General features: G+C 44.0%; 2 protein-coding genes across 2 annotated transcripts; both read right to left on the bottom strand.

Moving 5' to 3' along the window:
- Positions 1-683: 683 nt before the first annotated feature.
- Positions 684-12,263, bottom strand: tmprss15 (transmembrane serine protease 15; the record flags this gene model as incomplete). Its single annotated transcript, XM_084474428.1, has 28 exons — positions 684-832; positions 1,248-1,302; positions 1,589-1,728; positions 2,262-2,357; positions 2,471-2,652; positions 3,155-3,299; positions 3,801-3,884; positions 3,974-4,023; positions 4,257-4,352; positions 4,604-4,730; positions 4,916-5,026; positions 5,125-5,268; positions 5,457-5,582; positions 5,743-5,832; positions 5,902-6,043; positions 6,245-6,416; positions 6,515-6,620; positions 6,750-6,920; positions 7,314-7,454; positions 7,741-7,850; positions 8,535-8,631; positions 9,384-9,506; positions 9,697-9,753; positions 10,089-10,225; positions 10,485-10,543; positions 10,903-11,018; positions 11,299-11,413; positions 12,228-12,263. The coding sequence occupies 28 exons, from the start codon at positions 12,261-12,263 to the stop codon at positions 684-686; spliced, it is 3,177 nt and encodes a 1,058-aa protein (XP_084330554.1).
- Positions 12,264-12,532: 269 nt separating this feature from the next.
- On the bottom strand, positions 12,533-25,719 carry csf1rb (colony stimulating factor 1 receptor, b). The gene is made up of 22 exons (XM_084474531.1): positions 25,599-25,719; positions 23,230-23,472; positions 22,649-22,933; positions 22,227-22,363; positions 21,940-22,102; positions 21,560-21,848; positions 21,068-21,183; positions 20,873-20,984; positions 20,450-20,622; positions 19,860-19,984; positions 19,639-19,768; positions 19,019-19,123; positions 18,763-18,873; positions 18,178-18,298; positions 16,378-16,454; positions 15,951-16,039; positions 15,705-15,827; positions 15,146-15,257; positions 14,695-14,794; positions 14,396-14,519; positions 14,122-14,203; positions 12,533-13,821 (listed from the first exon to the last, which is right to left on the bottom strand). Exons 1-22 carry the CDS (start codon positions 25,654-25,656, stop codon positions 13,763-13,765), a joined length of 2,934 nt encoding a protein of 977 aa, XP_084330657.1. The 5' UTR covers positions 25,657-25,719; the 3' UTR covers positions 12,533-13,762.
- Positions 25,720-25,852: the final 133 nt, after the last annotated feature.

The following is a 25,852-nucleotide window of genomic DNA, read 5'->3' as shown; positions in this document are numbered from 1 at the left end:
AGATGATATGTAAAATCGTATGCCCAAATACAGGCAACAATGTTTTCAAACTTAAAATAACATTTATGTTCCTTAGGGATAGCGACAATGTTATAATAAATGAGTTAATGATGAGTTAATGAATTTATCCCAATCTTGTCATTAGGACATAGAGCATGGGGCTCAACATGTTTATCTTTCACCTCCTTATGTTAATTAGGAGGTGATTATGGGTCGTACCATGCCGCGGTCCACATGGTATCAGTTCACTTTTATAATGAAGATGTACATTAAAAACAACTGGAGTCAAAACTCGAATCATTTTATTTGTCCCATTTTCTTTTCTTGATAACAAATTTTAAGTTTGTTATGTTAGCCCTAACCCTTAGCCTAACATGGTACATGTTAGGGATGATCTTTAACATACAAAATGTTAGGGTTAGCCTTAACCCTGGAGATATGCTTGCTCTACTCTCTCTTGATGATAACAGTTCCTGTTTGGCCAGGAAGTACATCACAGTACAAACGGTCAGATCTGTTTCTGTTAGCTAGCGTGACATCCAGCCTGCTCACAACACATCAAATCATTCTTCATGCTGAGATTCTGTGGAGTTTGAAGCACAACGTGCGTCTCATTAACTGAGTGGTGGGTGAATCACTCGTCATAAAATTACTTGGAGGAGGAGGAGGTTGATGTCACTGCTCTAGGATCGGTCGCGGGCGACAGGAAGTGATGTCACTTCTGGCAGGCGGGAGCGCCTGGTGCGGGCGACCCAGGGGGTGAAGGCTGAGACCCGGGCATAGACCCCAGGGAGCCCGGGCCGTCCACAGCCCACACCGAACGACGTCACGCCTGAACCACAGAGGAAGAAATAGCTTGTTAAGACTGTAACCACCTGAGACTCACTTAGCAGTGTGTGTGTGCCCATAGTGATACTGCGTGTCAGTGTATTGATACTGTGTATGAATGTGTTTGTGTGTATCTGTACCCGTGAGAGGCTAGGTGTGTATCTGTACCTGTGAGGAGCTAGGCTAGGTGGTTATCTGTGAGGAGCTGGGCTAGGTGAGTATCTGTGAGGAGCTAGGCTAGGTGTGTATCTGTGAGGAGCTAGGCTAGGTGTGTATCTGTGAGGAGCTGGGCTAGGTGTGTATCTGTGAGGAGCTGGGCTAGGTGAGTGTGAGGAGCTAGGCTAGGTGTGTATCTGTACCTGTGAGGAGCTAGGATAGGTGTGTATCTGTGAGGAGCTAGGCTAGGTGGTTATCTGTACCTGTTAGGACCCAGTGATTATTTTCTTCACATATGAGCGGCCCTCCAGAGTCGCCCTGGGAACAGAACAAATGAAATAACAAAATAACTTCAAACATCTTGTCGGTAGCTTAATAATATCTTGCCTAGTAGAGTTTAATCTAGCGTAGTTCAACTTAGTTAGCATACTCAAACCTAGTGTAACCTAGGGCAGTTTAACGTAGCCTAGTTTAAGTCAACTTTATTTAACCTAGCCTAGCATAGCCTAACCTAGATTAACGTACCCTAGCTGAGGTTAACCTAGCCTAGCCTAGCATAACCTATTTCAACCAAACATAGTTTTGATTGAGGGAAGCGAGTTACCTGACAGGAGTCCACCCCCCCTTCAGGAAACCCAGCGCACAGCATGGAGGAAGTGATGTTATACTGAGGAAGTTTCTGCTGGCACTGCTTCCTGTCCACCAGCGGAACCTGGGCCTCCTGGAGAACATTCACAGGGGAACCTGTAGAACCAGGATCAGGTTTGGTTGGTTTAGACCAATCGGGAAAATAAGTAATTATCGGGAAAATAAGCGGAGCGTAGCGGAGGTGTCTTTCTTCGCCGTGAAGGGGCTTATTTCCAATAATGACCGGCGGCGTTCTATACATTATCCCGCTTATTACATGGATACTTGCTAATACGAATAAATACCTTCACACGGTGTGTCTTTTTACAATTTATTTGTTACCAGCATTCGTAGTGTTGAGAAATAGTCTGCCAAAGACGTTGACGTCGCTTAGCAACCGAATACGCTGGGGTTGATAAGTTACCGGACTACGTGCGGAGTGATACGAAAGACGTGAAAAAATCCACTTTCCTTGACAGCGGTCATTATATGCTTAGCAACGGTCAATTATCAAAAAATTATTCACAGCCGGAAGTCGGGAAGGCCCATGCAAGTGAACGGAGCGTTCCACAGCATTGAGAAGAGCCGTGTAATAAATATATATGTATGCGTGCGGGTCATAATGAATAATGATTAGTGTGTGTCATCACCTTGCTCAGCATCGTGTCCCCATCCAGCGATGAAACACTTCCTCCCTGCTGGGGGGTCGTCCCCCGCTTCTGGGAGACATGCTGGCTGCACCACATCTACACAATAAATACACAACTTACAACACAACAACACACTTAATGATACACAATGGTTACTAGTTGTGTGAACTACTAGGTTCACTACGAGTTCGGCTTAACTGGTGACGTACTAGTTAGGTTGACTGGAGTCTCTAGGTGCATCATGGCGATGTCGGCCTGCTTGGTGAGTCTGTTGTACTGGTTACTGATGATGATCTGGTCCACTCCTCTGGGCTGGACCTCAGGGGAGCTCTGATCTCCCTGGCTATGCAGGCCCAGCACGGCGCTCCACAGCTTCACATGGATGTTCTTCCTGGAATTGAAAATGAAGGGCAGCTCATGTACTATGATGATGGTTACTATTATATTCATGATCATTTGGATGTATGCATGGTTTAGCACTGCAATGCTCTGCATGGTTTTGGTCCGGTTGGAACCAGAATGAGTCCTAGTCTAGAACTAGGGGCGGCCTCCTAAAGACTGCCGATAGCAATTTGACTCTTGCTCTGGCAGATGAGTCTGGCCCGCCGCCCGTTAAGACAGATTTCCAGCAGACCTGTCCCAGACCAACCGTTAATCTAATATTGGGCGGGTTCAATATGATGACTGTAGAGGAGCGCCCTATGGGAGCATCCAAGTTAGCATCTTACGTGTCACATGTTTCGCTGCTCTGATTGGTTGTAGGTCTTGTAGGTTCAATTGCATCCAGCGGCATTTTGGTCTGCACCTGCTGTTGTTAGCCATTGGCTGAGACAAGATAGGATCTATGATAAGCGAGGGCCTAAGATGAGCTAGTTAGTAGGCTGGTTAGTTACCCGTAGACGCAGTGGGCTGCAGTAACCAGCCAATGGGGGTCGATCAACGTGGCTCCACAGACATGCCGGTGCCGCCAATGAAGAGAGACGATCCATGGCCACGCCCCCTTCTCCGCATCTACCCCTCCCACCACTCTGACACTTGCTAGGGGAGGAACCAAGGAAAGGACACTAGGACAGGACACAAGGAGAAGACACTAGCAGAGGATACAAGGAGAGGATAGAGGGAGAGGACTCTATGAAAGGATATGACCACAATGATAGGACACTATGAGTGGACAGAGCATTAAGCAGAGGACACAAGGAGAGGACACTAGGAGCGGAGACTAGGAGAGGACACTAGGAGGGGAGACTAGGAAAGGACACTAGGAGAAGGCACTAGGAGGGGACAGTAGGAAAAGACACTAGGAGAAGGCACTAGGAAGGGAGACTAGCTGAGGACTCAAGATGAGGCCACTAGGAAAGAAGACAAGGAGAGGAAACCAGGAGAAGAGACAACTAGAGGTCACTAGGAGAGGAGACAAGGAGGGGACACTAGGAGAGGAGACAAGAAGAGGAGATGAGACAAGAAGAGGAAACTAAGAGAGGACAGAACAACCTGGGTTGCTGATAAATAATAATAATAATAGGAATAATGGACTGTTACCTTGATCGATCTGTTGCTCTGCTGCGTGCTGTGTCTCAGACGGTCTGAGAGGGGCTGTGGTCGGTACCAGACGAACACCACACGCTGAAGACATGAGTTCTGTTCAGTTTCATACCACTGAAGAGCGATTCATGTGAGCAACTATGAAATGTAAAAGATAACAGTTCACTTACGTTGGTTTCCACATCTCAGTGAAATTACCTCTTCTCCAACACAGGTTTCACTACATCGCAACCAGAAAAGTATGTTATAAATTATGTTTATACATTAGTTATGGTTAATTTCCTGATGGTTGTGGTCCTGGTGTGAATGGAGGTTGATGTTACGGTTAACGTTATTATGTTATGTGATGGTTCCTGTTTTTTTTATGTTAAGTTATGGTTGATGTTATGTTTAAGATTATGGTGATGGTTATGGTTTATATCATGTTGTGGTGATGTTATTGTTCATGTGAACCTCATGTTAAGCTCCAGTGTTTTGTTGGGCTTGATGTTGATGCTGACAAACGGGGAGTCCTCCCTCACTGCTGGTACAGAGGCGGCTTCACCCGACCTGCAAACAGAAACAGTCTGTTATTAACTCCTCTATCCCTTCATTTGTGCTGGTGAGTGAGTGATCCTACCTGTTGTCCAGGTGAGTGATCCTACCTGTTGTCCAGGTGAGTGTTCCTACCTGTTGTCCAGGTGAGTGTTCCTACCTGTTGTCCAGGTGAGTGTTCCTACCTGTTGTCCAGGTGAGTGTTCCTACTTGTTGTACATCTGAGGGAGGGATTCCTACCAGTGGTATAGGCAAGGGGCTCCTACCTGTGTCCCAAGTAGGAGCAGGTGAAGTCTGACAAGTGTTTGCTCCAGTCCCGAGAGCAGACGGTGTAGTTGATGTCCTGGTCCTGGATTTGAAGACGCCTTGTTGTGTTAAACACTGGCATGTGCACTAGAAAAGTACAAGTACAACCAGGATGAATAATAATAATCCAAATATATTGGATGTCTAGCTACTGATGTTTTAGCTACTATGTTTGTACACATTGGTTCTTGTACTTATATAATGTAAAATCTTCATCAAATCTAGAATATATTCTAATCTAGAATCATATTTTATGTAGAAATTGTTCTCACCACAGTCTGCTTCATCAGAGGCGTCAGGGCAGTCGACTGCACCGTCACAAAGAGCATTACCATGGATACAGTCTCCTAGGAGACACTGGTACTGGCCTTCTTCACATGGCTCTGAGAACAAAGAACCAGGTAAGACAGATGGACGACTTGTTCAACTAGTTGCGTAACTAGTTATTATTAACTAGTTGTTAACTAGAGGAACGTCTAACCCGGAGAGCCGATGTTCAGCCCAGAGGTGAAGTTGGCTTGGAACCCTCGAGCCGCTCCAGTGCTGTCCGTCAAGAACCTCACTGTCACCTGATTGGCTGTGGAGACCAGGTCGGGGGAGGGTCTGTCGGTGCCTGTAAAGACTCCTGGAAGGAGAACCACTGCTGCTCTTAATGCCTTTGGATGTGCTTTTTCATTTGTTTGTTAAGAAATTCTGAAGCACTTTCAGGCATTAATAAAATAGTAGTAAATAGTGATTAAAGCAACACAAAAATGTATTATTAAGCAATTCATAATCATATGAATCATCGTTATACATTGTTGTAAGCCTGACCTAGGAGCCTAGAGTCTGGCCCCGACCCATCTCGGACCTCTACCACGTCATAGGTGGCCTCCACATCAAAGTACAGGAAATGGAGTTGGATGTTCCATCCTTCTCTGGCATGGAGCGTCCACAGGCCTGCAGAGCAAAGCAACATGGAAATGAGTGCTTAATATGACCATTTTTTCCACTTCACTTTGACATAAATAAGCTTTGTTCCCATGTACTTTAAATGCAATTATCTATGTTTCTGTAGTTTTAACATACAGTAAGTGATGTTGCTGTATTTTTAACATACAGTTAGCTAAGTTTCCGTAACCCTGAGGGAAGTTTGGAGAGCTGAAGGTGGAGTCGGGCTCCCAGAGGTCAAAGGGTCCCCCGCAGTCGGCTGAGGAAAACAAACAAAGGGTTAAGGTCAGTTACTACTAACCAGGGGTAAGTTAGGGTTAGTGAGTACCAGGGATGACGGGTGGTTTAGTCGGTGGAGGGACAGGGGTTGGTTCAGGCGGGGCCTCTCCACAGGGGGCGCTGGTCAGGATGATGTCATCTAGAGCAATGTCATTCTTCATACCGCCTCGCTTCAGTGCCTCGAACACAACCTGACAGACAGGAAGTAGTACCAGAGGTCATTTTGTCAGACAGGAAGTCGTTCTGTAAGACAGGTAGTAGAGGTAGTAGTTCTGTGAGACCGGAAGTCATAATGTCAGACAGGAAGTCATTCTGTAATCATTAATTAGTTTATTATGAAAGATTATAAAAGTGTCAAAGTGAAATGAATACTGAGCCTTTCTAGTACTAACCATGGTTTCCGTTGTTAGGTTAAGGGTCACCTGACCCAAGTTCCAGTTGTCTCCATAGTTACCGTCTCTTTGGAACACGATAGTGGAGGATGCCGTCATGTTTGGTTGAGATGATTGCAGCTCACTGAGTCGCACCCTCAACCTATATACATGTTCACCAAACATGTGGTACCTAAACAAATATGGTAACTAGATTAAACATTAATGTATATTTGTATATTTATTTAGAAATTTCGAAATCAAGGATTTTACATTTATAGAATAATTTACCAGAATTTGAGACAGATGGGTTGAGGGGGCGGAGTCAGGGGAAGACTGTACATGTAATAACTGCTCTCTAATTGGCTGGGGCTCCTTGGCGTCACAAGGTAATAACCTGTAATTGGTCAAAACGCAGACTCAGTCATGTGGTTATGGTTAAATCAGTCCAACCCAAAAACAACCAAAGGTGTGCCCTAGCACGACCCTCCCATAATAACCTCCCCTTAGCACCCTCCATGGTAACCTGGGCTGTTGCCAAAATAACCTGAGTTGTTGCCAAGGGTGTGGTCGGAGCTGGGCCCAGTGAAGGGGGGGAAGGTTTGGCCGCTGGTTCGAATCCAGGTGTTGCTTTCCTCTGGGTTCTGCCTCCAGAAACACATGCCTTGCTCAAAGGAACAGGTGAGTTTCTGCTCATCTGAAAGAAAGCCAAAACACTGGTCATTACATCAGGACGTTTACTGTAGCTCTACTAACCGTACCGCTACATGGCGTCCTCCCAACGACACACGGTCCACAATGACACACTAGTAATATGGGCTCGCACCATTATTATATTATATTATATTCAGTTACAGAAGATGAAGTTCTTACATTATATTTAAGTATATTCTATAATATTGTTATTTCATATTCTATTATGTTCTATTATATTTAGTTGTGTTATGTTATATCATATGATGTTCTATATTATATTATTAGGTCCTCTGAACACAGAATATATTATATTATAGCATATGATATTAGATGATTATAGTTGCTCTGAAGACAGATGAGATTAGAGTAGTGTGATGAAGTGTGACGATGTTACCGCTGAGCTTGGAGGTGTTGGCAGCCCTGTATGTGGCTCTGAACCCCGGCAGGTTGTTGAACTCATCAGAAATAAACAGAACAGTTGATTGGTCCTGAAGAAGCCACACATTTCCTGGAGGGGCGGAGCCTGACAGCACAGCTGGGAGTGACAATGTAAATGTAAATGTAATGTTATATATATAGATATATATATAGATATCTATATCTATATAGATACATAGATATCTTTAATAGTTAAATAAACAGTAACAATTTCATATTTAACATAACAGCATTTATAGTGAAGATAACTTTTAGCATATTTAATAGTTAGCACTGATAGTAGAGACTGAGTTGACGAGCGAGTCTGGATGGAAAACGCTGATGGAAAAAATTAATTCAATGCATTTGTGAAACTACTTCCATACCTGTGTGAAAGTACTTACACACAAGACGCCTTTCTGTCCCGACGCCCTCATACAGACTGAGTGCGTCGGTTTCCTCCTCAGTCTCAAACCCCTGGAAGCTGATCTCTACGGACAAGCCCTTCTCCACCCTAAACACAGCAGCAGGAGAACCAATGATGAAGGACATTCTCCTGCTATTAACACCAACGCACAGTAGATACGGACAGAGAGACCCAGAAGTAAAACAGTGGCTAGTACTAGAGAGACACTGGAGACAGTAGAGGGTGGAGGTTCAGTGGAGATGGTTGATGCAGTGGAAACGTTAGAGCAGGGGTGTCAAACTCAAACTGTACAGTGGGCCAAAATTGAAGTCTTGGACAAGTCGCGGGCCGGAGTTGTTGACCGGGGGGGGGGGGGGGGGGGGGGGTTGCGATCTGTCGGAGTTGACGCGCCAGAGTTACCGCTCCAAGACGAGTGTCAACGCGTTAGCGCTGGAATGCAATATGCCGGCCCCCCCCCCCCGGCCAGTACTATGCCGGCGGGCCAGTTCTGATAGACATTAGATATTATCTGGCGGGCCGGATTAAATTACACTCCGGGCCGGATTAGGCCCGCGGGCCGTACGTTTGACACCCCTGCGTTAGAGACAGTAGAGAGAAAGTAGAGAGCCAATAGAGAGTCAGTAGAGAGACAGTAGAGGCAGAGAGCCTGTAGAGCAGTTGAGAGCCAATAGAGAACAGTAGGTAGCAGTAGAGGGCCAATATAGAGACAGTAGATAGCAGTATAGAGCCAATATAGAGTCAGTAGAGATACAGTAGAGAGCCAGTAGGTACCGTATAACCCAGCGGCACTGAGCATTGCTATCGTACGACTCTGCGTGGAAGGATCCAGTTGGTCCCATCAGGAGAAACTGTCCATCACATGCTGTTGCTGTGGAGACAAGCAACTATCCTGTGATTTCTTCTTTATGTTTGAAATTCTGCTTATCCCTAAATCTAAAGTAGTGATGTCCTGCAGTGTTGTGCATGAACTAGTTCAAAAGAACTAGTTCAAAATAACTAGTTCATTGAACAAGTTAATTTTTCTATGAACTTTGAACTGATCGTAACATATTTTTAACTAAAGAACTTGAACTTGAACTAGTTCAGATTTTGTGACATTCTGATTTGATGCTTAGGTCCAGATTACATGTTTATTAAATAGAGTTACTGCCTTAGTTGTGATGAATGAAACAGGTGTACAAATAATATCCACAACAATTTGAGATTGTAGTGATGGGCAGCAGGTGATGGAGAGGATTCATTTTAAAAGATCAGCACAGAATACTCACTCCAACAGTTTTTCTTCGGTTTCTAAATAAACTGTTAATGAACTGAACATGAACTAGTTCAAAACTGAACTGGTGAACTATGAACGTGAATTTATTCATTTTCTTTTGTATGAACTGAACTTTGAACTAGTTCATGTGAAGTGTGAACTTGCACAACACTGATGTCCTGATCAGCTCTCAGTCCCCATTTTATTAATGATTTCCGATGGAGTTGAGCATTGAAGCTAAACTAGCGTCATTCTAACCTAACCCAAACCCAATATTGGCTATACTAACCTAACCCTATATTGGCTATATAACCCTAACCATAACCCAACCCTAACACAACCCCCTAACCCTAACCCTGCTTTACCACAGACTTCTTGTTCTTCATCAAAGCCGTTTGGGCAGTTCTGCAGTCCATCGCAGAATAAGACGTCTGGGACACAGAGGGCCAGATCTCCACAGGCCCGCTGGGCTGGGGGGCACCCCCACACTGAGGAAACATCGCCCCCATCAGGTACTACATGCACATTACATGGCTATATATATGTTATGCTTATGTACCTCCGCATTGTTTTATAGATTTTATATGTTCCTTCATGTGGAGGTACATATAGTTATATGTTATAGATTTATGCCATTTCATGAGGTAATGATATATTACAGGCTATAAAGCTGCTCACCAGCCGTCGTAGAACTGCTTCCTGCTGTAGGCAGAGCTGTGGTCTCCTCTTCTCTCTCTGAGGACAACAGGTGTCTCATCAGCAGCAGCCCTAAAGTAACCCTAACCCTTAACCTTAACCCCTCTGTTATCAGCAGCACCCTAAACTATGGTTCATATGGAGTAAAAACATTTGCATTGAACTGCCACCCCCATAGTTTGGTTGGACGTTCTAGCCTCCACCACAACATAATACACATGTTAAATGTAGACACTCTAATAGATAATAGATAATATCATGGCAAACTCATATCATTTAATTTAATGTAATAAAACATCAATCACACTTCATCCAGAACACTGTGATGTCGATTGACGTGTTCGGTTGGCTGCTGGTTTGGATAATGTGTCTACCTGTAATCTGGATACTGCTGCTGTCAATCACCATGGGGCCAGAGCTCTGAAGCCCCGCCCTCAGCTCCTGCTGCACCTGCTGGGCTGCGACAGGTCCATGGAACCATAGGTCAAAGGTCACCAAGACACCCCCCCTGCTGGACACCCATGACATCACACACCCTTCTGAGACCCTTCATACTGAGACTCTATTGATACTCTATTGACACCCTATTGATACCCTATTGATACTCTATTGATACTCTATTGATACCCTATTGATACTCTATTGATACTCTATTGATACCTTACTGATACCCTACATATTGATATGTTTATATACGATCTTAAAATAATGATATTGTTCTAATTACATTATAATGATGATATTATATCAGGTGTAAACATGAAGCTGACCTGAAGGCCGTGACCTGGCAGGAGTCGTAGTCCCCGTTGCTCCACAAGGCGTCTGACACCTGCGGGTTCACAGGTCACTGGGGTCAGAGGTCTGGTGTTATATGAACTGTATTTTGCATAAGAGAGAAAACTGCTCTAACAGAGCTGATACTTTATTCCTAGTATTGTGGACCTTGAGGCTAGAGTCTGAGACAGCAGAACTGCTATGGGTACGAGGTGTTGGAGATTGTGTGTTTTTGGAGTGTATGTCTTGTAGTGCAGGTGCATTTTCACCCTTGGGACCCAAAACATAATCTCAGTGTTTCCTTGGCACACAACCACCACCGAGGATAATTGATCCTTCTGGTAGCTACAGATAAACTACAGAAGAAGCGGAGCTGCATTGAGGCTTGTGTGTGGCGTGGTGGAGTGTTGTTACCAGGAGCTGGATGTCGAAGGCCAGCGCTTTAAACCGAAGACTAGAGGAGTTCTTCAAGTCGTCAGTGAAGGTGACTCCTTCTGTGATCGTCAAGCGACCCTCCAACGGCGATCTATCTGACGACCACCAGGGAGAAACCTTCATCATCACCATCATCATCATCACCAGGGCCCAGTTCCATTTTGTTTAGGTTAGGTTTATTTACTGGTATCATATGAGTAATATTTACTTGTATTATATCAGATATATATTATATTTGCTTGTTTCATAAACGAGTTATACTTATTTATATTGATCGTTATATTTAGCTGTATTATGAGTTATATTTAGTTAATTATATGAGTTATTTTTGGTTCTGAGTTACATTTCATTGTTTTAGGGGTCATTTGCTCCTACCATCGGGTCGCAGGCTGAGCCAGGACACAACCAGGAGTCCCACACACACGAGGAGGAGGAGAAAACACAAGACGAACAGGAGAACCTCTGACCAAGATCTCCTCATGGTGCTGCCCTAAGCCCAGGACACAACGTTACCATACCATCCAACCCCAGCACTACCATGACTATAACCACCTAACCCCAGGACACAACGTTACCATACCATCTCACCCCAGCACTACCATGACTTTAACCACCTAACCCCAGGACACAACGTTACCATACCATCTCACCCCAGCACTACCATGACTATAACCACCCAACCCCAGCATTAACATGACTATAACCACCTAACCCCAGCATTAACATGACTATAACCACTTAACCCCAGGACAGAACGTTACCATACCATCTAACCCCAGCATTAACATGACTATAACCACTTAACCCCAGGACACAACGTTACCATACCATCTAACCCCAGCACTACCATGACTATAACCACCTAACCCCAGGACAGAATGTTACCATACCATCTAACCCCAGCATTAACATGACTTTAACCACCTAACCCCAGCATTAACATGACTATAACCACCTAACCCCAGCATTAACATGACTTTAACCACCTAACCCCAGGACAGAATGTTACCATACCATCTAACCCCAGCATTAACATGACTTTAACCATCTAACCCCAGCATGAACATGACTATAACCATCTAACCCCAGCATGAACATGACTTTAACCCCCTGACCCCAGAGTAGAACATTTCTATAACCTTCTAACCCAAGAGTAGAACATTACTCTAACCATGATATCTGATTTATTACATTTCTCACAATATTTAATATTTAAGAGTTCAAGTTTAATTAATGTAAAGTCTTTAATTACTCACAGAGGAACCTATAAAGTATGATCCCTTCAGCTGAATGTTTCCTCAGACCTTTCTGTTTAGCGTCCTCTGTGGTCTCCAGGACATTCAGGTGTATCAGTGGAACGCTTCCTTCAGAGTTAGAGATAAAACGGCTAATGACCCAAACTCATGTGACTAATGGGCTTTAATCAGCGTCTCAAGTCCAAAACACAAGAGATATGTCTTTCACTCTATAGCTCAAAGGTAACTGCCCTCCGCTAGAACCAGTACACCCATACTGGCACCCAGTACTGATACTGCCCTACACCCAGGACACACACCATTATATACCTGCCTCATCTAATCTAATGAACACAGATACTGCACGACCATCATTAAGAATATAAACAGTTTTATTAATAGACAGTAACAGTATAACAACACGACTGTGATACACTGTGTAAGCATCAAGTCAATAAAAAATTTAAAATGAGCTTGCTCATCATCTGTTAACAGTATGAATCAGCATATATAAAAAATAAAGCTTGATTTCTAAGTCTCTGTGGCCCGGTGGCCAATGCTTAGCGGCCCGGTAGTGGTCCATGGTGGTTGAGAACCCCTGCCATAGACCCAGTCCTGATAGTGTACCCTAGACACAGTAAAGAAACTGTACCCTAGGTCCAGTTCTGACACTGTGCCCTGTATCCTAGACCCAACATGTCTAGTGCTGATTTTAAATGTTTAATGATTACTTTTTTTTTTAATTTCAATGAAAATACAGTTTTTTATTAGTATTAATATTTAAAATGCCCTGTCCACAACCCTACACAGTAAGAGTTAGGCCCCGCCCACATCTCTACACATTAAGAGTTAGGCCCCGCCTACAACCCTAAACTGTAAGAGTTTGGTCCCGCCCTCATCTCTACACTGTAAGAGTTAGGTCCCGCCCACATCCCTTCAGTTACAGTAAGGCCCCGCCCACATCGTAATCGTTAAACACAAAACATGAGATTATTTCTTTTTATCTCACATTTCCTATTCTTTCAAATCAATTAAGTAAATACAATTATCAGTTAATTGAAGAAATTGACAATTTAAAATAAAAAAAAATTCAAATTCAAATTCAAACATCCATATAAAAAAACATATAAAAATAATCAAGCAGAATAATGTTATCAACATAATAAAAAAGTTGTTACTATATACTATATAATAAAGAGTACATTATAGTAGTAGTATAATAATATATTGCACCAAATAAAAACTACATTATATGCAATATATAACATGGCTTATTCTGTAGTTTATACTTTTATACTTTATACTGTCTACTATATTATATATAATGCTATATTATAAATATATAGTGTCTATATATAATGTCACTCTCAGTAGACATGGTAATATTGTATGTATAAAATAGTATTTATTATAGACTGTATCATGTATCATACATAATACATTATATTAACAGACATGGTAATATATAATATCTATTATAAAGTATACTATATCATGTACTATATATAATGTAATGTATAGTATATTAACAGATCTGTTAATATATATTGTCTATAATATGTGGCATATGAACACATTAATATATATAATATATTAATTTCATATTAGTGGTACACGTTCTTCATCATCTTCCTCATGAGAGGCTCCGCCTCCTCAAAGACGTCTAGGAGAGGAAACAAGGAGGGGTCACAAGGAGAGAAAACTAGAAAAGGAAACAAAGAGAGGTCACTAGGAGAGGACACTAGGAGATGACATTGGGAGAGGACTTTACAAGAGGACCATTTTTAGCAATATACTGTATATATATTATTATATATGCAATATATATATTATAATTTTGTTTTTAGGAGAGTAAGGGAGGAGGAGGGGGCGGTGGGGGGTAAGGAGGGAGGCTATGCAGAGACCAGGTCAACTCTGAACTAGTGAGTCTTGAGTCTCTTGCGGAAGCTGTCCGAGCCATTACCTTGTTGAGGGCCGTCTTCAGTCTCTGATTTGAGCCTTTGGTCTGCTGTCCCAACACTCTGCTGTCTGTCCAGGTCTGAACGCTAAGGGACGTTTCAGAGTTAAGTGTTAAGGTCTGAACACTAAGGGACGTATCAGAGTTAAGTGTTAAGGGACACAACATGAGGTAAGTGTTCAGGTCTGAACGTTAAGGGACACAACATATTTGAGGTAAATCAATGACATTTCTATACTTTGTCATCAGCATGACTAATCCTATTGGTTTTCTCTCTTACCGGGTCATTTTGATGCGTCACTGCCTCATTGGTGGGGAGGAGGTTCTTAATCAACTGGCCAATCTCAGTGAATGTTGGTCTGTGGGTGGGCTCTAAATTCCAACAGCCAATCATCAGCTGGTATCTGGAGAGTAAAGAGGAGGGGGAGAGGATGGGTGGCAGCTCACTGGTTAAATCCAGACACTCTCTGGGAAACCTCTCCAGAGGACGATATTGATTATTGGTTATTCTGTAGATTAACTGAACTCTAATTATTATTCACAGTTAATTTAACAATGTTAAAATAATAAGTTATTTACATCTCTGCAGTGGCGAAGTCAGGCTTGGACATGTGGCGGCCGGCCTTGATCATCTTGTAGAAGTAGGCGTCCACGACCACGTTGGGGTACGGACTTTGACCTGCACAGACGGAGACACAGTCGGGCCTTGACAAGAGGACTCCCATGGTGAGGAGACGGAGATATGAGGCTCTCCAGTTATGAGGTTCTCAAGAAAGATATGAGGTTCTCGAATCTTAGAGACATGAGGTTATGGATAAAGACATGACAGATAAAGAGAGATAAAAAGGGGGTTATGCTACAGTTCAAGTATATACAATATATCATTTTAACTATGTTACCAGTAGTACCCAGACTTTAGATATAGAAATGAGTTGGTTAGATAGATATTAACATGTTTACTGTAGCACCAGTATGTATATACTAGCACATACTACATACTATATAATGTACAGTACTAGTAGTAGAGTACCCAGAGAGAAGATCTCCCACAGCAGAACTCCGTAGGACCAGACGTCGCTCTGCGTGGTGTAAACACACTGGAAGATGCTCTCTGGAGACATCCACTTCACTGGCAGCCGGGCCTGTTCAGGTCACACCAAACATCCAGAGAGAAACACACTGTCAGAACTAACGGCTACTGTAGTTTGTTGAAAGAGCTGATTAAACTATGTGTAGTCCCTGCAGCCAGCAGCACTCTCCAGATTAGATTGGATGACATTAGACAGTAGATGAGATGGGATTACATTAGACAGTAGATTAGATGGGATTACATTAGACAATATATTAGATACAATGCAATTAGATTAGAGATTAGACCAAATGCAATACAATTTGAGATTTGATGGAATGGGATTCTTTTATAGATTAGATGGGATTAGATCAGAGATACATTGAGATAGAATACAATTTGAGATTAGATACTAAATTAGGATTAGTTGGATTAGATGGTATTAGATTAGAGATTATATGAGAGATTAGAGTACAGGTGAAATTGGAATGAGACGAGAGTGGACGTGAATGTAACGCACATTCCCCTTGATGATGTAGTTGTCATCGTCCGTTATGTCGCGAGCCAGACCAAAGTCACAGATCTTGGCCACGCGGAACTCAGTCAGCAACACGTTCCTGGCAGCAACGTCCCTGTGGATACACTTTACACAGACCGGGAGAGAGATGGTCAGATGGAGAGAAAGGTGTGTGTGTGTGTGTGTGTGTGTGTGTGTGTGTGTGTGTGTGTGTGTGTGTGTGTGTGCATGTGCGTGTGTGTGTCTTACATTCCTCGATGACAGGAAGTCCATCCCTTGGGCCACCTGGTGGGAGAACTGGAAGAGATCCAGGAGGCTGAATCTACCGTTCTCCTCACCTGACAGGTAAGAGGTACATGTTCTTCAATGTTGGTTCCTTACACCAACTTGCGTTACTACACTGTTAACATACAAACCTTTGCAACTCAATGTAACAATATCCACAATTTAGTTTACTTTGAATGAAATGCTTTTTAATTGCTTATTAGTGCTTTAACTAATGCTAATGAATGGTTAATTAACGTCTCCTTATTGTAATGCCTTATCCTACACTGTAGCAGTACTTACTTGTGTAACTACACCGTGAAAGTACGTATTGTGTGTGTGTGTGTGTGTGTGTGTGTGTGTGTGTGTGTGTGTGTGTGTGTGTGTGTGTGTGTGTGTGTGCTTGTTATACCTTGGAGTGTGTGTGGGTTGTGAGGATGGTTAACTTGCTGCATTTCCTGGTATTCAGAACAGGAGATTCCACTGTCACTGTTAAACACACACACACACACACACACACACATTTACATTTAGGGCATTTAGCAGACACTTTTATCCAAAGCGACTTACAATAAGTACATTTGTCATAAGAAGTGAAACAATATATCGCCGTTGGTACAGTAAAGATGTTCATAGAACGAAGTGCAAGTACTAACAATCGCCAGGCTAACCCCATTCCCCGTATACAGCAGTGATAGCTAGCTACTGCAGATGCTACACAATTAAGTACATGCTACACAACATGCATGCACAACGCAATTAAGTACATGCTACACAATTAAGTAAAATGAATGAATACAACCTGCATTAAGTGTGATCATTAAGTGCCAGGACATACAACAAACAATAGTGCAACAGGCAAATAAGGGACTGAATGGCTATGTAGAGTCTAGGTGAACTCTGAACAGGTGGGTTTTGAGTCGTTTGCGGAAGCTGGTGAGTGACTCTGTGGTCCTGACATCAGCAGGGAGCTCGTTCCACCACTGTGGTCCCAAGATAGAGAATTGTGATTTAGCTTTGGTTGCTCTTAGTGATGCCGGTACCAGACGTCCAGCTGAGGTAGTTGAGCGGAGGGATCGAGCTGGGGTGTGTGGTTTGACCAAGGCTTGGAGGTAGGTAGGAGCGGTAGGGGCTACTACAGGGAGCCAGTGGAGGTGGCGGAAGAGGGGAATTACATGGGAGAATTTAGGTAGGTTGAAAATGAGGCGCGCTGCCGCGTTCTGGATACGCTGCAAAGGTTTAATCGCAGAGATACAGAGTCCAGCTAGGAGCGAGTTGCAGTAGTCCAGGCGGGAGATGACCAGCGCTTGGACTAGAAGCTGAGCTGCTTCCCTTGTGAGGAAGGGCCGTATCCTGCGGATGTTGTAAAGTCTGCAGTCAAATCTGCAGGATCGGGCCACTGTGGTGATGTTGGCAGTGCAACATAACTGGTTGTCTACTACCACACCAAGGTTTCTGGCAGTTGGAGACAGTGATGTTCTCGACAGTGACCAGTAAGTCCAAGTGTGGGCAATCTTTCCCCGGTATTAGGAGGAGCTCAGTCTCTCAATGCGCATTCAGATATGCGCGTTGCAATCAAGGCTTTGTCAGAGGAGGGGAAAGAGAGGAATAGCTGAGTGTCGTTGGCATAGCAGTGATATGAAAAACCGTGTGATGTAATTACAGAGCCTAGAGATCTGGTATAGAGGGAGAACAGAAGGGGCCCCAGTACAGAGCCTTGAGGGACACCAGTATCAAGTGTGCAAGGTTTGGACAAGGAGCCATTCCATGTGACCTGATAGGTGCGAGTCGACTGGTAAGATGTGAACCAGGATAGGGCCAATTTAGCAATGCCAAGTTCAGCGAAAGTGGCAAGGAGGATCTGGTGGTTCACCGTGTCAAATTCTGCAGACAGGTCGAGGAGAATGAGAACCGATGAGAGGGACGAGGCTCTGGCAGCACGGAGGGACTCAGTCACCATGAGGAGAGCCGTCTCAGTGGAGTGTGCCTTCTTGAAGCCTGACTGGTGAGGGTCAAGCAATGTGTTTGAGTGAGAGATAGGAGAACAGTTGGTTAGAGATGGCACGTTCAAGTACACACACACACACACACACACACACACACACACACACACATACACACGTTAGGGTGCCGAGTTAGGAGTTGGGGGTTTGAGTAAAAGGGTAGGGTGTAGAATAAGACGGTAGAGTTAGCGGGTAGGGGCTGGAGTTACCTGCGACTGCTTTCCTCCATGTTTTTATACCCCTCTTCTACATCTGAGATGGACGCCCTCCCACGCAAAAAGTTGAGGAGGTCACCGTTGTAACAGTACTCTGTGATCATCAGCATGGGACCTACAGGAGGTAGGAAGCAGGAGGTAGGATACAGGAGCTAGGATTCAAGAGGTATATAAAGAATACTACACACACACACACAAACGTATACATATATGTTTATTCTGTATGTATAATGTTTGTAGTAGTATAATAGGTAGTAATATATCTATGTATCTATCTCAAACATATATATGACATCATCAGCGCTTGGCATTTGTTTCTTTGAACATCCTTACTGTAACAATGGTGATATATTGTTGTTTCTCTGCCAAATGTACTTTTTGTAAATCGCTTTGGATAAAAGTGTCTGCTAAATGCCCAAAATGTAAATGTAAACATGCGTATGATGTCATATATATACATATGTATGGTGTTATATATATACATACATATGTATGATGTCATATATGTATGATGTCATATGTACATATGTATGATGTCATATATGTATGATGTCATATAGATGTATATTGGGATGTTACCTCCGCGGGTGCAGGCGCCCAGCAGGTTGACGATGTTGTCATGGTAACCGAGGTGGCTCAGAATCTTCAATTCTGACATCAGAGCCTCACTTTCCTCTGAATGAGCACTGGCTGTTACACACACAGCCAGACACACACACACACACACACACACACACACACACACATTTAACACATTAGATATTTACACTATTACACAGACACTCACACATAGATAGAGAGAGAGAGAGAGAGAGAGAGAGAGAGAGAGACTCACGTTTCAGCATCTTGACCGCTACTTTCTTGATGCTGTCCTCCTCTCCCAGTCCGTAGGCTGTGGCCTCCACCACCTTCCCAAAGGCCCCAGCCCCCACCACCAGGCCTACACACACACACACACACACACACACACACACATACACACACATATCTACATTTATACATGTAACAAAATATATATATATATATATAAAATATATGTAGAGATATATATGTTTATATGTTGTGTATTGCATGTAGCTCTATAGATGTGAAGTGTTACCAGGTGTTGTATGTAGCGGTACCAGGTGTTGTCTAAAGCTCTAGAGATGTGAAGCGGTACCAGGTGTTGCATGTAGCGGTACCAGGTGTCGTATGTAGTGGTACCAGGTGTTGTATGTAGCGTTACCAGGTGTCGTATAAAGCTCTAGAGGTGTGAAGCGGTACCAGGTGTTGTATGTAGCGGTACCAGGTGTTGTATGTAGCGGTACCAGGTGTTGTATGTAGCGGTACCAGGTGTTGTATGTAGCGGTACCAGGTGTTGTATGTAGCGGTACCAGGTGTTGTATGTAGCGGTACCAGGTGTTGTATGTAGCGGTACCAGGTGTTGTATAAAGCTCTAGAGGTGTGAAGCGGTACCCAGCTGAAGCTGCTCTCTGGGGAACTCCCACTTCATGTCGTTGTAGGGCAGCTGGGTGGGGTCGATGAAGCTGTACTGGTTGCCCTGGTTAGCGTGAATGATCTTCCAGCGGGTCTCATAGCGGGGTTTCTGGGCAGGAGAACCATCAGGGGTCAAAGGGTTAGTAGGGTCATGGGGGAGGGAGAGGTCAGGGGGCGTAACGCTGCAGGTGGTCCTTCACCTGTTTGTACTTGTAGAGGAGAGCCAATAGGAGGAGGAGGAGGACCAGAGCAGTGCTGGACGACCAAATCAGAAGAGAGGGGAAGTAGACATGTCTTTCTGGCCTGGTTGAAGGGAGGGTCAAATCTGTGGGGTAGGAAACACTTTTTCTATATCTCTTTATATCTCTAAATGTCTCTCATATCTTATATATATGCAACGTCTGTTATTGTGTACAGTAGTATTAAAGAGTTACTTTATACAGTAGTATTATAGTTACTGTGTACAGTAGTATTATAGAATAACTGTATATACAGTATTAGTATAGATACTGTATACAGTAGTATTATAGTAACTGTTTAAGTTGGTATTATAGTATTAGAGTATAGAGTAGTATCATAGTTACTGTGTACAGTAGTATTTTAGTTACTGTTTGAAGAAGCATTATATAGTTACTGTTTACAGTAGTATTATATAGTTACTGTTTACAGTAGTATTATATAGTTACTGTATACAGTAGTTTTATAGTGACTGTTTAAAGTAGCATTATATAGTTACTGTTTACAGTAGTATTATAGAGTTACTGTATACAGTATTTTTCTAGAGCCTTACAAGAGACGTAGACGTCACGAGACACGCCCATTTGGCTTCTGGCAACGCACTCCACTGTGACATCATCACTGTTGGACGTCAAGGCCAGCTCCCTGTGAACTTCCTCATTCAGCACCTTGGTCTCTCCTGATTGGTCAGCCTCTGGCAGCTGATAGGTGGCATTATCCCCACAGCTGCCATGCAACAAGATCAGATCATTATTATCATTCATTCAAATGACATGATTGTCAAACGCTAGCATAAATTAATATGAAGTATGAATAAACAAACAATGAGATCTTCACTTTATTATACGTTTATAATATTATTATTATTCATTCAAATGAAATGATTATCAACAGGTACCATAAAACATGTCTGTTAGACTAAATATGGGAAGTGTGGTAAGCTAGTCACTGTGTAATTAGTGGTAATTGTACATACGTGTCAGAGCTCCAAGGACACCTGTACCAGTGGAGTGAGGGCAGAGGGTACCCTGAGCTGGAGCAGGTGAGAGTCTGATTCCCAGTCAGTCTGATAATCACGGACGGAGATCCTGAAACAAACCATCCAATAAGAATCATGATGTCATTTTTCAAGCCTCATCATCGGGGTGTGGCCAGCAGGGGGCGGTCTTACTGTAAACCCGGAGATCGATGGTATGGGAGCCACTGGAAACCAGAGAAGAGAAGAAGAATCTGTAGTTCCCCCGGTCCTCAAACCTGACGCGTCTCAGAAGCAGCCACGATTCCAACCTACACGAAACACATCATCAAATATGATCTTAAATTCATTTTGACTTGAATTCACTTTTGACTTTTCAACCTGGAACCTTCTGTTATGACAGCAGTACAGGAGATGTACTGTTGCTGTGTTCTGGTTGGGAGGCTGACCAGGTCAACACTGGTGGGTGGGTGGGGGGGGGGGGGATAGATAATGCGGGGCCGCCGTTGCGACGGTGGGGCCGCGCGATCCCAACAAGCATGCCGCTCCGTGATTGGCCGGCCCAAAACGGCCCACGAGAAGCCAAACGGCCCACGAGAAGCCAAACGGCCCACGAGAAGCCGCGGTTCTTCTGGCATCTGCCCAAATGCCAGACGGTCCAGTCCGTCACTGGTTAGTGGCTCTCACCTGTCGGGCTGGCTGATGGCGCTCTCCTGATGCGAGGTGTTATTCAGCCACGGTGTGTCCCACTGGTGGTGCCGCAGTGGAGGGTACGCCTCCGTCAGGAAGGACAGCTTCACGTCCCGCCCCTCCCACACCTCCACCACGCTAGCCTCCGCCCCGGCGCTACCGTTAGCCCCGCCAGAGCTAAAGGTTGTGTTAGCGCTAGCATCCACCACTAGCCTCTCAGTCATCTGCACGGTGCTAACGTTAGCCTGCCGGACAGGCTGGAGGTAGACCCGTAGGTAAGGAGCATCTGGGGGGGGGAACAATAGATCACATATATATCAAAGGTGACATACCAAATATAATATATATTAATATATATAAAGTGATGATTATCTCACCGACTACGGTCAGGTTGGCGGTTGCCGTGGCGATGCCAGCCTGGTTGGTGGCTGTGCAGATGAAACGACCGCTGTGCCGCCTCTGGACCGAGTCGAGGGTGACCGTGAGGTTCTTGTGGAACGTCTTGTCATTATTCTCCTGCCCGTCCGTCACGTTCAGCCCCTGCACACAATACCAGCTCATCACCTCATTCAGTAGGTGGAGGTGTGCGTAAGTGTGAACCTGTAGGTGTCTGTGTGTGTGTGTGTGTGTGTGTGTGTGTGTGTGTTTCCAGGTGTGTGGGTACCTTTAGGTGTGTGTGTGTCCAGGTAACAATGACTCTGTGATTGGGGTTGGTTGCGAGACAGGTTATCTCCAAACTCTCTCCCACGACACGAATATAAGAACCCTGACCTATGGAGACGACAGGAGGACCAAGCAACCCTAGGGGAGACAGACAGACAGACAGACAGACAGACAGACAGACAGACAGACAGAAGATAGTAGGGTTAGGGTTAGGGTTAGGGTACGGGGAATGGGTTAACCCCCTGTTGTTAGTACTTGGCACTTGTTTCTATGAACATCCTTACTGTACCGACTATTATTGTAAGTTGCCTTGGATAAAAGCATCTGCTAAATGCCCTCTACGTTAATATAAATGTTCCTGTAGTGGATAATGGCATTATTAAGTAGAGGTATGAGTTGGCATTAATACGGAGGACTGCTTACTGGCGTCCACCAGCAGGAGTAAAGGCGTCGAGGTGAACTCTCTGCCCTCCTTCCGAGCAGAGCAGACGTAGCTCCCCCTGAAGGCCAGGCTCACGTTCCGGATCAGAGCCCCTCGCCGGGGGTCAAAGGTCACGGCCATGCCCGGGGGCAGCCCCCCCGGCTCCCGCTCCCGCCGGAGCACCAGCTGGCTGACGGACGGGTCGGTCACCAAGCACTCCAACAGGAAGTCCCGCCCCTCCTCCAGGGTAGGAATTCGTTTGGGAACCACGAACACAGTGGCAGAGTCTGAGGGAAACAGACAGGTTACAGGTTGGTAGACAGACAGGTAGGTAGGCAGGCAGGCAGACAGGCAGGTTTAGGGTTAGCAGGTTTAGGGTTAGTAGGTTTAGGGTTAGGTTTAGGGTTAGTAGGGTTAGGGTCAGGGTTAGGAGGTTCAGGGTAAGTAGGGTTAGAAGGTTAGGGTCATTAGCAGGTTCAGGGTTAGTAGGTCTAGGGTTGGTAGGTTCAGGGTTAGTAGGTCTAGGGTTGGTAGGTTCAGGGTTGGTAGGTTCAGGGTTGGCAGGTTCAGGTTAAGGTCTGACCTCTGACGTAGAGGTGGATCCAGGCGTCCCCACAGCGGTAGGTCCCCGTGTGTCGGGGTACTGAGCGTCCCACCTTCAGGGTGCGACCCAAGGAGTCTTCCAGACGCAGCGAGAAGGCGGAGCTGGACCAGCCAGCGGAGGAACCGTTACCGTGACAATGCAGGGTGAAGGCAGAACCCGCAGCCAACTCGACCTCCGACCCATTGGGGTACAACCTGGTGTTCAGAGTCATGGAGGGGGTTTCTGTGGAGAAAACAAGACTTTACTATAACTTTAACTAACTTTTAATGTAACCATAACTAATTGGTTAATATCCCTACTTATTACACGGCTCTTCTCAATGCTGTGGAACGCTCCGTTCACTTGCATGGGCCTTCCCGACTTCCGGTGGTGAATTATTTTTCAATAATGCATATAATAAAGCATATAATGACCGCTGTCAAGGAAAGTGGATTTTTTCACGTCTTTCGTATCACTCCACAAGTAGTCTGGTAACTTATTAACTACAGCGGATTCAGTTTCTAAGAGACGTCAACGTCTTTGGCGGACTATTTCTCTGCTGATCAACACTATGAATGCAACACTATGAATTGTAAATTCATTTGTTATAAGTTATTTTTTCATTTTTGCAAATAGCCATGTAATAAGCGGGAAAATGTATAGAATATCGCCGGTCATTATTGAAAATAAACCCAGACAGGGCGACGCTTCGCGTCGGTGTCCGGTTCACCCTGTTGGGGCTTATTTCCCGATAATATTAGTGTATTAGTGTTCTATACATTATCCCTTACATATTAACTATAACTGACTATAACAATAACTATACTTTAGCTATAACCATAACAGAGATAGGGATGCAGTTGTTTTTAAGATATCCCAATAGGCTTGCAGTACTAGATTACATATTCCAGCTCTAGCATCGTGGAGACGTACTCTATTTACTTTGGGTATGTTATTCTCAGAAAAAAAACCTCAAGCAGGCAAAGTGATGATATGAGTAACCGATTTGGCTTGCAGTACTTTTTTAAAGTAACCTATTATTAGTATTGATAGACCTTATAAAGACCTTCAATCTCTCCTGAAAACATGAATTGAAAACTGTTGTGAGATTGTGATGAAAGGGGAGATGTTTTCAGCCTGAACAGAACGGTTGTCCAAGAGATGTTTTCTGTCTAAACAGGCGGGAACCGTTATGCAAGAGACGAATGAAGGAAAACCCTTTCTGGGCACATGAACTGAAACCATGTGATGGCTCGGCTCATGACGAGGGTGTTGTTCAACCCACTCGCCGCCTGAGACTCCCGTTCACAAACCTACCGACTCCGCCCATTAGGCTCACAACGTAAATGCCCAACTGTCAATCAATCAATAACAACAACAAGCTGTCAGTGCTGATGTCTCTAGAGATCACTAATCAGAATTAAGCACACAAAGCAGGGCTCTTCTTAAAGTCCTTCATCAGATGTCACCTGCTTCTTCTTCATTTGTGCAACATATTCGATTTAGGCTGGATGAGCATTTTATACATGATGTAAATATATTGACCCACTACCATGGAATAACTCTGAGATAAGGTGCCGGCTCTGTTCAGTTTACCTGGGCATGCCCTCGGTGCTTTCTGTTGTAACGCGTACTCTCCAATGTTGAGACAGTACTACTACTACAACTTTTCTTTCACCATGCTATGGTTCTATTCTGGTGCGTGGTTGTTTGTGTATTTCACCAGACACTTCTCAGGACAGGGAACAAGGATCCTCTCGAAAGGCTGAATCAGACTTTCTGTAAACTCTGTGAAGTAATCCTGGCGTTCTTCCTCTTTCACTGTTCTCTGGGTTTCTATTGTGTTCCTATTGGGTTGGTTGTATTGGGTTGGTTCTGTTGTGTTCCTATTGGGTTTGTTTTATGGGATTTCTATTGGGTTGGTTATATTGGGTTAGGTCTATTGTTTTCCTACTGGGTTGGTTATATTGGGTTGGGTCTATTGTTTTCCTACTGGGTTGGTTATATTGGGTTGGGTCTATTGTTTTCCTACTGGGTTGGTTCTAATGGGTTGGTTCTATTATGTTCAAGACCTCTTGAGTTCTAGAATATATAATATATAATAATGTTATATAATACAATATATAATAATATAGTTCAGATTGTCCAGAAGTCAACGCTTACTAACTTCAGCTCAGAAAGGCAGAAAGATAAAGACATTGGATGATCTATCATCAGTAGAAACCAGCACCATCGTCTCCATCCTTAAATGAGCACAAGATGATAATGAAATATATCCTCATGTGACACATTCATACATCAATCAAAATAGGTAGGCAAAAAATAGGCAAAAACAGGTAAATAAAAATATAAAAATGGCTGATCCTCACCTTTTGCGAAGGTGTAAACCACCGTGAAGAACAGCACATACTGAAGGACCGGAGGCATCTGTCCCAGTGGAGATTTCTTTGTGACGATGTTCTCTCTTCTAAACTCCACAAACTCTGTGGCTCAGTGCTTCTCTCTCCTTGCCACTATCTGCTTCTCCTCACGACTTCCTCTATGTAAAAACTTCTCTTTTTCCTTATTTTTTCTCTTTCTCCCTTTCTGTATATATATATATATATATATATGTATACAAGTA

Source organism: Micromesistius poutassou, assembly GCF_964030765.1.
Source record: "Micromesistius poutassou genome assembly, chromosome: 10".
Taxonomy (NCBI): domain Eukaryota; kingdom Metazoa; phylum Chordata; class Actinopteri; order Gadiformes; family Gadidae; genus Micromesistius; species Micromesistius poutassou.
This window is presented reverse-complemented; position numbering and strand designations above follow the sequence as displayed.

Coding starts and splice junctions, on each gene's coding strand:
- csf1rb (XM_084474531.1), bottom strand. CDS start 25,656: ATGCCTCCGGTCCTTCAGTATGTGCTGTTCTTCACGGTGGTTTACACC. Junction 21,184..21,559: donor GCCATCAGCCAGCCCGACAG/GTGAGAGCCACT, acceptor TGTTTCGTGTAG/GTTGGAATCGTGGCTGCTTC. Junction 19,124..19,638: donor CAGAGAGCAGCTTCAGCTGG/GTACCGCTTCAC, acceptor GTGTGTGTGTAG/GCCTGGTGGTGGGGGCTGGG.